The sequence below is a fragment of the Sphaerodactylus townsendi genome, linkage group LG03 (assembly GCF_021028975.2).
Source record: "Sphaerodactylus townsendi isolate TG3544 linkage group LG03, MPM_Stown_v2.3, whole genome shotgun sequence".
Taxonomy (NCBI): domain Eukaryota; kingdom Metazoa; phylum Chordata; class Lepidosauria; order Squamata; family Sphaerodactylidae; genus Sphaerodactylus; species Sphaerodactylus townsendi.
This window is the reverse complement of record NC_059427.1, coordinates 126,106,754-126,122,290: the sequence shown is the minus strand read 5'-3', so window position 1 is coordinate 126,122,290 and position 15,537 is coordinate 126,106,754. Positions and strand designations below refer to the sequence as shown.

Here is a 15,537-nt window from a genome sequence, read left to right as displayed (position 1 = left end):
GCTGCTGCTGCTGCTGAGCACCTGGTCTTCTAAGGCATTTGCAATCTGAGATCAAGGAGGATCGGTAGCCATAGATTGACTTCTCTTCCATAAATCTGTCCCTTTTAAAGCCATCCAGGCTAGTGGCCATCACCACCTCCTGTGGCAGCATATTCCAAACACCAATCACACCTTGTGTGAAGAAATGTTTCCTTTTATTAGTCCTAATTCTTCCCCCAACATTTTCAATGTATGCCCCCTGGTTTTAGTATTGTGAGAGAGAAAAAATTCTCTGTCAACATTTTCTACCCAGTGTACAATTTTATAGACTTCAATCATATCCCCCCTCAGACATCTCATCTCCAAACTAGAGTATCAAATGCTGCAGCCTCTCCTCATAAGGAAGGTGCTCCAATTCCTCAATCATCCTCGTTGCCCTTCTCTGCACTTTTTCTATCTCTTCAATATCCTTTTTGAGGTGTGGCGACCAGAACTGAACACAGTATTCCAAGTGCGGTTGCACCACTGCTTTATATAAGAGCATGACAATCTTTGCAGTTTTATTGTCAATTCCTTTCCTAATTATCCCCAGCATAGAGTTTGCCTTTTTCACAGCTGCCATGCATTGAGTTGACATTCCCATGGAACTATCAACTAAGACGCCCAAATCCCTTTCTCAGTCTGTGACTGATAGCACTGACCCCTGTAGCGTGTATGTGAAGTTTGGATTTTTTGCCCCTATGTTCATCACTGTACATTTTGCTACATTGAACTACATTTGCCATTTCTTAGCCCACTCACCTAATTTATAAAGGTTCGCTTGGAGCTCTTCACAGTCCTTTGTGGTTCTCACCACCCTACATAATTTGGTATCATCTGCAAACTTGGCCACCACGCTACCCACCCCTACTTCCAGTTTGAATCGATAAAGTACCACTGTGATCATTCTGGTACTCCCTCTCCACCTCAAACATACAGCCACATACACCTTTTCTTGAGTGAACTTCAGCAAAGTTTGCATTTGCCTGTTTCATGCAAATTGACCATTTACCATCTGGATGCATCATCAGGTCTCTTGCCCTACAAAGGTCAGACTAGCATGTGTTTCTTTCTAGGTAATTAAGTGAGCTTATTTCTTTCTGCTAAATAGTTCAAACTTTCAGCAAACAATTGCATACCCCTCCTGCTGAGAGGAAGTGGATTTTCCAAAAGGTCATTCCATTGTTATATTCACAAACAGTAGAACTAAGTAATTAAGTTAGGAGCCTCTCTTGCAGATCTAACAGTCAAACAAAAAAACCTCCACTGAGAAATTACTGGGCTAGAATTTAGCTGGAGGTTTCATAGCATTCCTCTCTCTCTCTCTTTTTAGAGGAAGACTACTTCTGGAAACTCACAACTCACACACACTTGCAGATCCTAGCTTTTCTCAGAACTAGTGGGTCCCTATCAAGTCCTTTCCAGTTCACCTTCAAATTTAAGGTTCCCAGTACTTGAGGAGGCAAGAGCTGAGGAAAAACTTCAGTCAGCAAAATTGCTCCTTTCAGCAAGAATGGTCAGGAGCACTCAAAGGCTCAACTGGAGGAAAATGCCATTTTCTCGGAAGTCCAACAGTATTCATCTCAATTTCTTAAATGAAATCAGGATTCTCTTAATCACTTCAAGTATTAATTAGTTTACAACAAAAATCACCATAAGCGTGGTGGGGAAATTGGTAGGATGATACCAATAACTCTAAGTACTATATTCCTGCTGAAATGCCCACCTGAACATGTGTTTTCATTCACCTACAGACATTCAGATTCAATGGCCCTCTTCATGGAAGGCACCCCACAACTGAGGATACCTTGTTATGTGCCCTCACAAATCATATCAAAATGAAATGTGACTCACAGCAAGCCCTTGCCACCAGAACCAATGCTGATTAGAACAGGAGAAACTTGGGTTTAAATCCATACTCAGCCTTAAGCCATCTGGGAGACCTTAGACTACTTCCTTGGTCACCCTTTCCTACTCAGAGGGCTGATGGGAAAATAAAATGGAGGGCAGCCATGGAATGTGATCCATGATAGGTTACCAGCTGACCCAAGGATTGCACTAGAATTTCAGAGCAAATTTGCCATTTCTCTCACTTAGTGCAAACCAAAGGGGGAAGGGAGGTGAAGCCACAGTGGAAGGATCGCGCCAGCACCTGCGCCACCAGTGGTGTGCAAAGTGGCAAGTTCGCTGGCACAGAGGGACTTACCTTGATGGCCAGCCACCATGGCACCAAAACATGGAAGTTCAATTCTGCGGCAGTGGGACTCCACCGCAACAGCCTCCACCAACATGGAGGGAGACGTTCTGGGGGTGGTCTTGGAGGCATAGTTGACTTTAGTTGGTCCCCGAAGGACTTTTGCCCTGAGAACACTCCTTATGCTGGCAGCCAACTTGTGCCACCAAAAAGTGTGGCGTAAGTCAGTGTTCCCAATGGGATTTGTCTGGCAGCCAGGCAGAGGGATATGGAGGGGGGGGAGGCATGGCTCGGTGGTGGTGAGCGGCAAGCCCCGCCCCTCCACCTCCCTGCAGGCCGGTTCCTAGGGAGAAGGCTTGGTGGCATGCAGCTGGGGCACATGCTGTTTGGTCACATGGAGGGGCATCCATTACCCCCCCCCGTGTCCAAATGGCAGCACCCAAGGACATGGGTGTTCCCATGTCCCTAGGGCGGTATGTCCCTGCAGCCAGGGTTTTTTTCTTTTCCCCCATTCCTGCACTGCCTAAAACCCTATTGGAGGCGTGGATGCACTACTGCAGCCCTGTCCCAGGTCACTGTTCTATCCCCCCACCGGATTGAGGTGTCCGTGTAGCAGCACTTGGCACAGCAGCAGCTATGCAACTTTCCAGCTAAATTCAGAAGCGCTAGATATGATATAACTAAGAGAGAAAGGAGAAGGAGGTGGTCCTCTCTTGCTTCTAGGCTATTGCTCTTCTGTTACTTTCAGAAAGGTCCATTTGGAATTCTCACGGAGTGTTGGGATTGAAAGGGAAGGGCTAAATTTGCAGAGTTTAGCATGTGGCAATTAAAAAAAAAACCACTCTGCCTGCTACCATGTTTCTCCAAAAATAAGACAGTGTCTTATATTAATTTTTGCTCCCAAACATGCGCTGTGTCTTATTTTCAGGGGATGTCTTATTTTTCCGCCCCACAGCTGCATGCTCTGGTGTTCTGTTCGACAGGCATGCTTTCAAACAAAAACTTTGCTATGTCTTACTTTCGGGGGATGCTTTATATTTAGCACTTCAGCAAAACCTCTACTACGTCTTATTTTCAGGGAATGTTTTATTTTAGGAGAAACAAGGTAGTTCTTGTTTGTAAATCACCCCCTTTAGTAACTGCTTAACAGCAATAAAGAGGTAACTTGGGTCTGGAAACATGAAAATTAGATGTGACAATAGAGTCTATCCTTGCAGGAAAGACTGTGACAGTCTTAGGAAAGGTACTGCCAACTCTAAAAAGATACCTCCATAGCTAACAATCCAAGTCAACGAAGCCATAAAATGCAAAAAAGCCTCCTCTAAAAAGTGGAAGGTCTGCCTCAATGACATGAACAGAAGGGAGAACAAGCTCTGGCAAAAGTGTAAGTCAATAATTACATGAGCAGAAAAAGGAAAACTGATTAGTGGGATTGCTAAAAGCTTCAAAACAAGCATTTCTTTAAATATATTCAGAGCTGGAATGGGTCCTAATGGCATATTTCCAAGGGTTCTTAGGGAACTCACACTTGAATCTGTTGATCCACTAACCAGAATATATTAACTTGCCACTAAAATCAGCCACTGTACCAAAGCATGGAGAGTAGCAAAAATTACACTGATTTTTAAATCAGGGGGCATAGAAAATTACAGGCCAGTTAGCCTAATGTATGCTTCAGGGAAATAAGTAGGAACTAATTTATTATTATGGGCACATAGCCTGCTGAGGAAAAACCAGCATGGCTTCTGCAAAGAGAAGTTCTTTTGGAGTTCTTTGAAAAAGCAAACAGGTAGATGATCATGACTCAGTAGACATTATGCACTTTGACTTCCAAAAACATTTTGACAAGGTATCTCACCACAGGCTCCTGAGTAAACTCAGCAGTCAAGAGATAATAGGAGGGTCCTTTTATGGATTACAAATGGGCTAAACCATTTCAATCATCGAGCAGGAATGAATGGAGGCTGAACAGTTGAATGGCCAAGTCTGCAGATGCCGCAAAATTATTCGGGATGATGAAAACCCAGGTGAACTGGGAAGAGCTCCAGGACAATTGCGACATAACAGGTGAGTGAATAACAGTCTGGCAAATAAAGTTCAGTGTAGCTAACTGTAAAGAATCCCAATTTTAAATACATGCCAATGGGGTGTGAATTTGCAGAGTTTGTGGGGAAAGAGACCTTGGGGTTGCAATGGGTAAATCAGTGAAAATGTGGACATAAAGTGCCATAGCAGCAAGAGGCGAACTCTGTTTCAGGGATTATTAAATGAAAGTGTGAGGCCGTTTCTGCACAGACAATTACAGCGTTGTGCCGTCAGTGTTATTGGCAGCGCTGAAGCAACAGAGTGTTCGCATGGACGGGCGCTCTGTAGACAGGTAGCATATCGGCTGAACCTTGGCACTTCACACAGCTGCGCTTTGCAAACGGCGTTCTTTTTCCCCCAGAGTAGATGTCATGGGCGTTCAGCACCAGGATTGGCCAGTGTGGGCCGCCATTGTGGGGGGCGGGCTCTGCCGCACCGATTCCTGGCGGGCGCTTCACATGACGTCAACTGCGGAGCGCCGTTGTTGAAAAGAAATGCTCGGTGAGCGATTTTCAAATAAACCGTTGTGGGCCCACTGCAGCGTCATTTCTGCAGCGATGGCCGTATGAACTCCCCACCTATAACACTGTTTTTATTGTCCTTTTACCAGCTTTTTTGGCCCGTGCAGAAACAGCCTAAGAACCTCCCCCCCCCCACACACACCCCCAGCAAGTTTCCATGCCGAAGGTGGGATTCAAAACTGGTCTTCCCAGAACACTGGCCAACAGCCAAAAACGGTAACTGACCACTAACAACTCAAGGCATAACACAACTTAGCTTCCCTCCCTCAACAAGCTACCTCTTGCCCAGGTACTTACCTGTCCATTGTTGAAGTGCTTCTTACCCATGCCTAGACTGAACCTGGTACCAAAGGGAAGGGAGTCAATACTATGAGTAGGAAGCCATTCAGACAGCATGCCCCAGAATCTGCAAAGAGAAAGGAGATCATTACCAAGCAATCTCTCTCCTGTACCACCAAAGGCTGCATAATACCTTTGACATTATGCCTGACAGAGAACCGGTAGTCTTGACACATCAGTGTTTGCAAGCCTCTTCGCAAATCTGGCTGTAGGGCCTGATCAGATACAGCCCACTCATTGCACAGAGCCTACCTCATTGCTCAGCTCTCTGTCCCAGGAGACAAGCTAAAAACCCCTCCCCATCTGCTTCTCATGGTTCTCACTTGTTCTCGTTGTGCAGGAAGTCCGTAGCGCCCAAGTGCTCATACACCCAGCCAGGTGCAAAGATAGCCACAGAAAGGCCATGGTGACGAACCAGGCGTAGAGACTGTAGGGACATGAGGAAAGCAAATTGAACATTGCCCTTCAGGGGTTATCCTAGAGAGCCTTGGTGACTGTGGGGTTCAAGAAGGACAGTGAGGGCAATACAGGCATGCCAGCTTTCTTGGCACAGAAATGCTGAAGATGCCAGGGCAGGATATCTGGCCCGCCCCAAGGACTGACTCTTCCCTTTGGAAAGTGTCCTGTGCAATCAGTAGTTGCATTGATGCCCTGCATTGTGAAATGCTGTGGCTCTTGGTCACCAGGCTGAATCCACAATAGCCATGTTGCCTGGTACAACCACATCCACTAATCCCAGCAGTCGCAACGCCTGCTCACCTTGTTAGAATCAAAGCCGCCACCTACAACATCACCACGGCCGAACACATCCACCCCCACGTAGACGTCACACCGACGCTCGCCTGCCATGTCTCTCGTTTGCAGCAGTTGCTCCTCCTTCCAGTTGTAATTAGTAAAGAAACCGTCACAAGCATCAAAGTAAACCCTGCGAAGGCACAAGCAAAGGATGGCTGCCATGTGACTTACAGACTAGAAGATATTCTGAGGTTCTTAGATGGATCTAATTGAAATTCTTCAGCCAATCTTCACTGACTTGCATGGATAAGATCAGTGCACCGTAGGTAATACACACACACACTCTCTTTCTCAAACTGAGCACTGGGGTTGAAAAGGTACCTGCCCTTTCCATATTTCTAGTTGGGTAACCTTTGTACTTAGCAGCTAGAACAGTCTTGCTCAGCCAGAATTTATCAGAGTTCGGGAACTACTCAGAGTTGGCCACACTCAGTTCTTAGATGGCAGACACCAAGGAATACTGCAGTTGTTATACCATCTTTGCTCTTCTGTTGCCTGGAACCCTATATAGATGAGGTTCATCGTGAGTTGGCTGCAACACATTCTTCTTTTTCTTCTTCTGCCCTTATTTCTAATAGCCAACAGCTGGTTCTTTGTGAAGATTTTAAAAATCCACACAATGGAATCAGTTATGGCTACTATTTTGAATTCCGCAAACCTGGAAAAGTACAATTTTTTTTGCAGGAAAAATGTAATTTTAAAATACAATTGGGCAGAATTTTGTAAAAGCAACCCAAATTCAGATCGATGTCTGCACATACACAGACACGGTGAAAAGATTAAGCGCCCTGAAGTTGGGGTGGCGTTTTGAGTGGCTGTAACAACTTAATAAGTTGCACAAAACTGCAACACTAACTTGAGACTCAACAGCTGTTTGTCCATCCCTTCCTTAAGAAGGTCTATTTATATTTCAGTCATATTTGTATATTGATTTTATTTACTCATAGGCCACTTTTCTCTCCAATTGGGACCCAAAGCAGTTCATTACAACATTCACTCTTCTCCATTTTATGCTCACAAACCCCCTCTGAGGTAGGTAGACCGAGTGTGTCTGACTGGCCCAGGATCACCAGAGAGCTTCATTACGCAATGGGATTTTGAGCCTGGGCCTCCCAGATCCTAACAATTACACCACACTACCTCCTTTCTCCTTCCCCCAAAGGAGCCTAGGGCAGAATACGTGGCTTGTCCCATGTTAACCTCACAACAATCCTGTGAGGTTCTTTAGGTTGGGGATATGCTTAAGATTGGTGGGTTTTGGTTGTTGCTTTGTTTTAAAAAAAACTAGGCATAGATCTAGTTCTGAGGAATGCCTTTCTGTTTTTGTATGCTGGCATCAACAGCCTTTTAGTTTCACCCACTTTGGTTGCAGAGCTTTCCAGTTTGTTTCTTGGCATCTGTACACCATTAACACAAAAACAGGAATCAGTTCTAACACAATCATTCGACCAGATTTCACTCGCATATTCAGGGGATGGGAGGACACCCAGAATTACATCCTGAGCAAGAAAAATCCATGTCATAAACCAGGACTTTCAAATCAAAACAGTGTGCTCACACAATCGGGCAGCACCTCCAGTTCAAATAACTCGCACACCGGCACGCCCTAATAATTATATAGGGTTCAACACACAACAGGAAAATACAACAGGACAAGAACAGAAGACTCAGCAGAACAGTAAAAAGAACCCCTTTCATTGGTAAGAGTTGCTTTTCCTTTTCTGCCTTCTGCCTCTGGATTTCTTTGGTGCAGGGGAACAGGGGTCCTCATATCACTCACTGGTTTTTATCATTGAGTTCGTTCTGCCAGCTGAGTTCTCCGTTCCTCAGGACACTGTCATACCACACCACCTTTCCTCCTGGCACAGCTTGGTGCACCCGGTCTGTCAGGTGTCGCAAAAAGTGTGGCATGTTCCGTGCAGCTGCCGCCTGCCATGAAAGAACGGAATGATCACCCTTCAGGAAGATCTTTAGAAGACCCAGTCAGCTAACACCCTGTCCCTATCCCCCTCTTGTTCTCTCTCCCCCTGTGTTGCAGAGCCAGCGTGGTGTAGTGGTTAAGAGCAGGTGCACTCTAATCTGGAGAACTGGGTTTGATTCCCCACTCTGCCACTTGAGCTGTGGAGGCTTATCTGGTGAACTAGACTAGCTTGTGCACTTCAACACATACCAGCAGGGTGACCTTAGGCTAGTCACATTTCTTTGGAGCTCTCTCAGCCCCACCTACCTCACAGAGTGTTTGTTGTGAGGGGCGAAGGGAAAGGAGTTTGTAAGCCTCTTTGAGTCTTCTTACAGGAGAGAAAGGGGGGATATAAATCCAACTCTTCTTCTTCTTCTCTGTCACAACATAATTGTTCTGTGTATGTCCTTGAAGGTCTCACTCAATCATGATGGAAATGCTACACTTCCATTTGGGAACTTACTTTCTAGTACAGGGCATACATACACCACATTTTGTGAACAGAAAAAGGATTTCCTCACTGAGATCTACCTCTGATAGCCTGATTCTGCCTATCAGATCAGACCTTTAAATCTCTCTCTTCCTCACTCACCCACTCCAGAGCAATTTTTTTGCTAACTGGTTTTGAATTTTTGGGGGGGAGAAAAAAAAGAGAGTAATGAATGAGTTACTTCAACTGAATGCAGTACTTGAAGAAATAAAGAAGTCAGACACCCCACCTGAAGCACAGGCAATGGGGGAGGTGCCAGGCAGGTCACTGGATTGCCATTCAATTAGCTGCTAGGTTATTTATAAAATGCAGGGTAGAGAAAGTAACTGAGGTCATTCTGCAGGAGAAATCTGGACAAGCGCCTATTTATTTTACCTAGATTTCCTACCTGGCTCAAGAAAAAGCAGTCACAAGATCACTGACATACTGTCAAGTTAGAAGGATTTTAAAAACACATAATATTTTTACACAGAGAACAGCTGATATGCCTCTAGCTCAGCATTCTCCTTCCTTTCAGTCCTTTCCTTTGGATTAGTCTTTCCCACTCTTTTCACCTCCTTAAAAGTCTTCCCCATTGATCTATGCCCCTCTCAGTATATGGGACCCCAACACTTAGGTAAAGTTCTGAATAAGGAGGTGTTGAGATCACCGACAAAGTTACGTTTCAAATAAAAGACAACACTAGACAGAAAGTTTCAGGACTATAGTTCAGAATGTAGTAATTGCGTTATGTTTTTATAAAACCTGCAGGAAAGGCAGGTTGGTGGTTGTGAAACGGAAGAAGTGCTGAGTTGTCAGGCAGATTGGGTCACTCACAGCAGGAAGAAGGGGAGATGGACAAGATTTCTAAGTTGCGGTTACCTCCAGTTCGCCTCCTAATTATATATCATGCCTACTCCCTCTTTTAGGATACTCTACAGCAACAGGAATTTTCCACAGAAATACTATCCAATTACATTTCCCGCACTTAAGAGACTTTATTTGGCCCGGTATGCAGTGCTCCTCTAGGATGCCTGTGTAACATCACACCTTTTTATTTCAAATTAATCTGGGAAATCTAATACTCCTTAATGTGTACTAACAGTTATAATGCAGATTAGTATCATCAATCCACACTGAAGAGAACAGGCAAAACCAGCCTTCTCCTCCCTGTTAATCACTCTAATAAGGGGTAATGAAGCTGCATCATGAAACTGAGGGTGCCCATAGACACCATTTCAGCTCCCCTTGAGCCCAACTAGGGACTTTAAGGAATGGCAGAAGGAACAGATGAGTAGGCCCCACATACACACACACAGTGAGTGAACAACATGATCTTGAGCTTCAATAGCAGCCAAGGGCCCTTGTCTATGCCTGGAGGAAGACGTGAGAGAGCTGGGAAGGGTTGCAAAGAGAGAACATTGCTCACACTCAAAGTATTCTCAATGTTGACCAGCCAGCCATCAAATTGATAGAACTGTGCAATCGCAGCCAGCTGTTCAGCCACAGAGCGATACGCTTCCTCCTCGCCTGCCAGAAACGATTCGCAGATCTTGGCACCATCCGTCCACTCTGTGATGAAAGTCCCTGGGGAGAGGGAGATGCAGAGAAAACGTGAATCTTACCTCCTGCTTCATCTAGAACCTCTTTACAACAGGAAGAAAACAGACAGGTGGGAGCTGGCTCTGGAGAACCCTCAGGAGGAAACAGGGAATCACCCAAACACATGAAATGCCAGAGGTAATTTCTAATTCCTCTCCCACAAAGGAATGCTATAAACGAGCGAAATGGTGCAACAGCTGCTTGCAGGAACTCACAACACATCTCAGAACGAGGATGTGATACCAAATTAACAGTAACTCACAAACCAGGGGCCATTTCAGAATATTTTAGAAGAACGCAACTAGTGGAATGGAAATGCATCCCTGTCCTTCCAAAGAGGGAAAACCCATCGAACTCAGCTAGGACAAATGCAGAAGTAATGACTGTGACCCACAGAATTAAAAATGTGGCTCAAAAAGGCACTTTATCTAGTATTCCTTCCCAATCCAGAAATACTCATCCCCAAGGAATATTTACCTGGAAGCAAATCCTATTCAGCAAAACTTTCATTTCTCCATGTGACTGCCACTTTCAATACTGTTTCTTTGCTTTACAGATACTGTAATTCTGCTTAATGTATTAATTCCTCATTAACCACAGTAGCAGTAGAGTTCCTCAACAGATCCATAATTATCAGTATTTGTTCAAGGAGAGCAGGAATGGGTTTCAATTACTTACTTTTTGCAGCCAAAAAATTCATTTTTATTACAGTAATCTCATAACAGTGCAACAATGATTATAAAAGGTATCAATAAACAAGCACATGCCATTTTTGCATAGAGAAAATAAAAAATACCCTCCCACCACCACCACCATCAGGAATAAGATCTGATAATTAAGAATCAATTCGGAATGTTGCATCTGCCATAAAAAACAGGAAAGTAACTAATTAAGCAGAGAAAAAGCAGGTGTAAAACGAGCAGTAAAATTTAATGAGATGGTATTGCTGAGAAACCTCAATAACTTTTTGCTGCCTACACTAGTGGTACAATTGAATTTTAAGGGTTTTTTTTCTAATTGCCACATTTCAGTTCTGAACAAAGATAGCAGGACAACAGAGAATGGTGACAATAATGACATCTGGAGTGCCATTGCCCTGACAAGCCAAAAGAAACCACAGCACACATCTTGCTATATTGTACCCGGTATAGCTCCCTAAGAGGAGCCTTCATTGATCCCCACCTGAATACTGATCGCTTAAACTCTGATATGGACAAGACTTGCTATCTTTTAAATGATCATAGTCCTAGAAGAACCAAAGATGTGGCTAAGTTTCTAGCAAAGGCATTTTATCCCAATGTTTTATAAAGTTTTATATGTTTATACATGCCAATAAAGGTCATTTGATTTGATTTGAATGACATCTGGATTCTCCATTAAAATGTATGGAATGATGCCTCGTGTGGAAGTAACCACTGAGTACTTCTTTAAAGCAGCTCCAACTCAGGACTGACATCACATGCTCCATAATGCTTCATTCCCCACCCCAAAACTCACCCAGCATAAGGACACCATTGCGATGAGCAGCGTTGGTCCAGACTACTGGTGGAATGGTAACTGTGTGATGGCTGAAGTAGACAAAGATGTCAATATAGCGCCAATGGTAGAACACAAAAGGGTCATTGACCTCTGATCCCTGGATGAATCTGTCCACAGTAAAAGAAGAGAGACTTTGTCAGGAATACGCAATTAGCAAGAACCAATATCACACACAGCAAAGTATGGGGCAGGAACGTGTTATAATGCCAGCAATTGACGCAGGTGATGTTAACATCCCCTGAAGCTGGGGTGGAACAAAGTCGTTCTCTCAAGAGACTCTATAATAACACCTGGAATTTTCCAGACACTTATAGGAATTAAATTTACTTCCCTGCTTATCCTGTAAAGTGAGCATCCATCAGCCAGTTTTTCAGGCTTTTAGTTCAGTGCACCTAAGCTAAACTGGAAGTGCAGGAAGCAAGGATTTGTAAAAGCATGACCCTTCTACTATGGACTCACACAAAGCACAGCTATTAAAGTACAACCTTCACAGTCTATGCTGGTTCTGCAGGGGGGCAGGAGAATTGGGATGTTAGAAGTTACTGGGACTGCACACACAATGGCGCACAGAGGAAGTGTGGACCAGGAAACTCCCAGTTCCTATCTCACCTGAGCTTATTAAGCAGCTGTTCGCTCAATTCCCCTCCCCTCTTTCCACATACCAGCCTTAATATGATAATAACATAAAAGTACTTTACAGGGCCAATTTACGTGACTAGGAATTAATGTATATAAAACACTTGTATATAAATGTATGTCAAGCCAGAAGCTTGTAACATAAATACAATGTACATAAATGCTAGACTTTATTGCACTGGGTAACCATCAGACTCCTTTCATAACTATATGGATGCCTCCAAGGGCCACATGGCTCACTCAAATGTTCCACCAAAACTAGCTTGCAGCAGTTCTGGCTATTTTTGCCAGTGGGGTTTCCAAATGTGGAAGCTTTTCAGTTGCTACTGCACACTCCAACAAATCCCAACCTGTCTTCAAGGTAGCCTCCCTTCATGTCATGGCACACCAGCGTACGGGGCCTGTTGCTGTCAAGCAGAGGCTTTCGTTTAGCTAATGGCTCAATTGATATGTTGAAAGCATCATCAGAAGTGGATTTCCAAGACAGGAGCTCCTCCAAGCCCGAGAGGTAGAAGCTGATTGGCTCGGTGGTGTGTCTGTCATACTGCCTAGCTAGGAAGATGGAAATAGGCAGTTAATATTGTAGGCTGGTGATAGCAGCAGCTCCCATAGTGATGGAGACGCACCCTCCCATAGCAAATCTTACCAGGGAGAGGATCGGGGGCAAAACTGACCACTCTGTGGAGAACGGAAGTTCTTTGGCTCTCCATACCCAGCTGCAAGCTGAAAACAAGAGAATGGTTCAGAAAAACAATCCCATTCAGGTATATTAGAATTGCAGATACTCTCTGGATTCACACTCTATCCCCTACTCCAAATTCTAGGGGATAAATGTTTAAAGACAGCTAAATCTTCCTATGCCATTCATTAACCCTACCAGTTTCCCAGAGATGGATGGAACATCTGACGTGGCGGTTCAGTAAAAATCAATTTCCAGTGATCTGTGTAGCTCTCATTGTCACAGTGCATGCAGAGGCATTTGCAGTGGCAATGCAGCAGCCACAAAGCAGTTCTCACCACACCTTCCTTGCCTCAGTCCCCACAATTCCCCTCCCTCTACTGTAGGTTTTTTTAAAAAAAACAGGAAATTGACATATCACCATAGTAATAATGTAGTGTCATACACTTCTTCAACAATGCACAATTTCCCAGCTCTCTTTTTTTAAAAAAATAGTAAACCTTTGGCCCTTTTTGTTGCAGTAGTAAGGGGAAATGTGTACCTTTCCCCATATAACTCCACAAGGAAAAGGGATAGAGACTTAAAAGAACTGGCACTTTGTTGTACCAGTTCTTTACCTGTTCAGTACCATTACGATGTTACTGCATTATAGCAATCTATCAATTCTTGGGGATTTTAAAAAAAGAGTTATGGTAATGGGAGGAGGAAATAGCGGTTGTGGAAGATGAGATAAAGAAAATTGTTCCCAGTCCACACAGCATCTAAGAGCACTTCAACTGATCTTTAAAAAAATATATACCAAACTATATTTAGGAAACATCACAGCAAAACAAGGGGAAAATGGGGTAATGTGATGTGAATATTCCTGAAAAGCTGTAAAGACGTCAAAGCAGAACAAAACATCCACATGGAAAAACTCCTAGAGGGAAGGCTTTCAACACTGTCAAAGTTTCCATCATGTGTCCTTGGACACTATGCATGCTTAGTAGGCAAGAACTAAAGGAGCAGGAATCCTCCAGAGAGTGTGGCACCTAAGAGACAGCTGAGATAGGGGCAGTGATTCACAGTGAACTAAAGGGCCAAAAGTATTATTGAAGATTGCCAGTCCCTGCACACTCCCTTTTAAAGGAGGGTCTGTCAGAAGTTTGAATGCAAAAAGCAGGAGATCACAAAACAAAAGAAAACCACAACTTTAAAAGAGCGATAATAAGAGCCCTGCTGTGGCATCAGATTTTGAGGAACTGAGAAAAGATTTGCTGAAGTTGACTGCAAGCCGAAATTTGTCGCCACAGGAATGAGGACAGCCTAATGCAATATTTGGAATATTCTTTCGAAGTCTTTGCTCCGACATGTAAAGTGGTGTTCTGTTCTCTCTTGCTCTGTCATGATCTTGACTGGGTATCACTGATACCTTAAAATTCAGCACCATCAGCAAGGCTTCCCATCCTGGCACACCGTGACATCATGCAGAGTTATTCCAGTGTGATCTTACATAAGTACTTCCAGGCAGAGGCAGGTCTTAATGTTGCCAACTGAGCCAGAGAAAGCTTGAAGAGTTACTTCCAATACTGCAGGGTGAGTCAAAGTCGGTATCAACACAGCACCTTGTTCAACAAGAGTTCTTTCCTTGTTGTCTCCACATCTCATTAGAAACAACTCGTGTGGAGGCACCGCCCAGCCTACTAATCTGTATAGGCTGGCCCTAGAGGGGCAGAGAGATGCTGAACAGAGAAGATGGAGACCAGGTTACATTCTCCTCTGTTTGGACAAGGATGTACAGCTACACTTGTACCCATGGTACTCCTCAGAAGTGCTGGCTGTCATTTCCCCTGCCACACATACACACACAAGCTGTCCAGCAACACCATCCTCTCCACTGTATGCTCTGTCCATTCATGTGCTTCATTCAACCCTCAGTATACAAGTTTTAGCCCAATACTAGGGAACAATTCGAAATGAAAGAGCTTTGCTATGGATGCCAGAAGGGTGTTTCATTCATGTCCACCTCTGCAGAACCACTACTCGCCTCTGAGCCGAGACTAACTTGCACACAGGGAGTGCATCCTTGAAACCAGTTCTCCAAGGCAGAGGGCAGCTCAACCCGGTATGGCACCAGCAGTGGTCCACAGGCCATCACGGGCTGAAGGCGCTTTTCAAAAGACCTATCGGTTGCTGATGCACAAAGTATTCTGAGCATGTGCTGAGTGCCTTTCTTTTATCAGCGAGTCAGTCTTCATAGAAGCAGACTGTGAGGTCAAAAGACGATCCTGACAAGCTTAGGACGGCCTTCCACCACATCCCCAGCCCGGCTGTTCAACCCCGCGAGTTTCTTACCCCAGGCTGGGCCTGAAGCGCCCCTTCGCGGGTGGTCTCTCCTCACTTCCGCCATCGCTGCGGCCGCCCCCTTCCCCGGCCTCGGCCCGCTTGGCCCCTCTCCTCTCTCCGTCCCGCTCCCCTCCCTCCATCTCTCTTGGCGCCTTCCTTCCCCGCCCCATCACATGGAGGCAGAGGCGGGCCGAGCTCCGGCCTATCATGGCGGAGGGAATACCCCGGCGGCAACTCGGCTCCGCCACAAACTGCGCTTGCAGAGTCCGGGCCGGCCTGGTCTCCGTTGTCATGGCCTGTACAGGCTGGCCCTCCCGAGCTCCCTCGGAGCTGGAGACGAGGGCAGCCTCTCTTCGGGAGCGGCACTTTCCCCCT

At 44.9% G+C, this 15,537-nt stretch overlaps 1 protein-coding gene across 7 annotated transcripts in view; it reads right to left on the bottom strand.

Moving 5' to 3' along the window:
* Positions 1-15,289, bottom strand: part of ENGASE (endo-beta-N-acetylglucosaminidase) — a 38,468-nt gene extending 23,179 nt beyond the window's left edge. Inside the window, exons 1-9 of one of the 7 annotated variants that reach the window (XM_048491442.1) lie at positions 15,172-15,289; positions 12,805-12,881; positions 12,509-12,710; positions 11,481-11,629; positions 9,811-9,968; positions 7,733-7,881; positions 5,917-6,082; positions 5,481-5,584; positions 5,116-5,224 (exon numbers count right to left, since the gene is read on the bottom strand). In XM_048491442.1, coding sequence (XP_048347399.1) covers positions 5,116-5,224; positions 5,481-5,584; positions 5,917-6,082; positions 7,733-7,881; positions 9,811-9,968; positions 11,481-11,629; positions 12,509-12,710; positions 12,805-12,868 — 1,101 coding nt within the window. In that variant the 5' untranslated portion in view covers positions 12,869-12,881; positions 15,172-15,289. Of the gene's footprint in view, positions 1-5,115; positions 5,225-5,480; positions 5,585-5,916; positions 6,083-7,732; positions 7,882-9,810; positions 9,969-11,480; positions 11,630-12,508; positions 12,711-12,804; positions 12,882-14,248; positions 14,820-15,171 lie in introns of those variants that run through there. The other 6 variants (XM_048491446.1, XM_048491447.1, XM_048491440.1 and 3 more) reach the window with 6 other exon arrangements.
* Between the last annotated feature and the right edge of the window lie 248 nt (positions 15,290-15,537).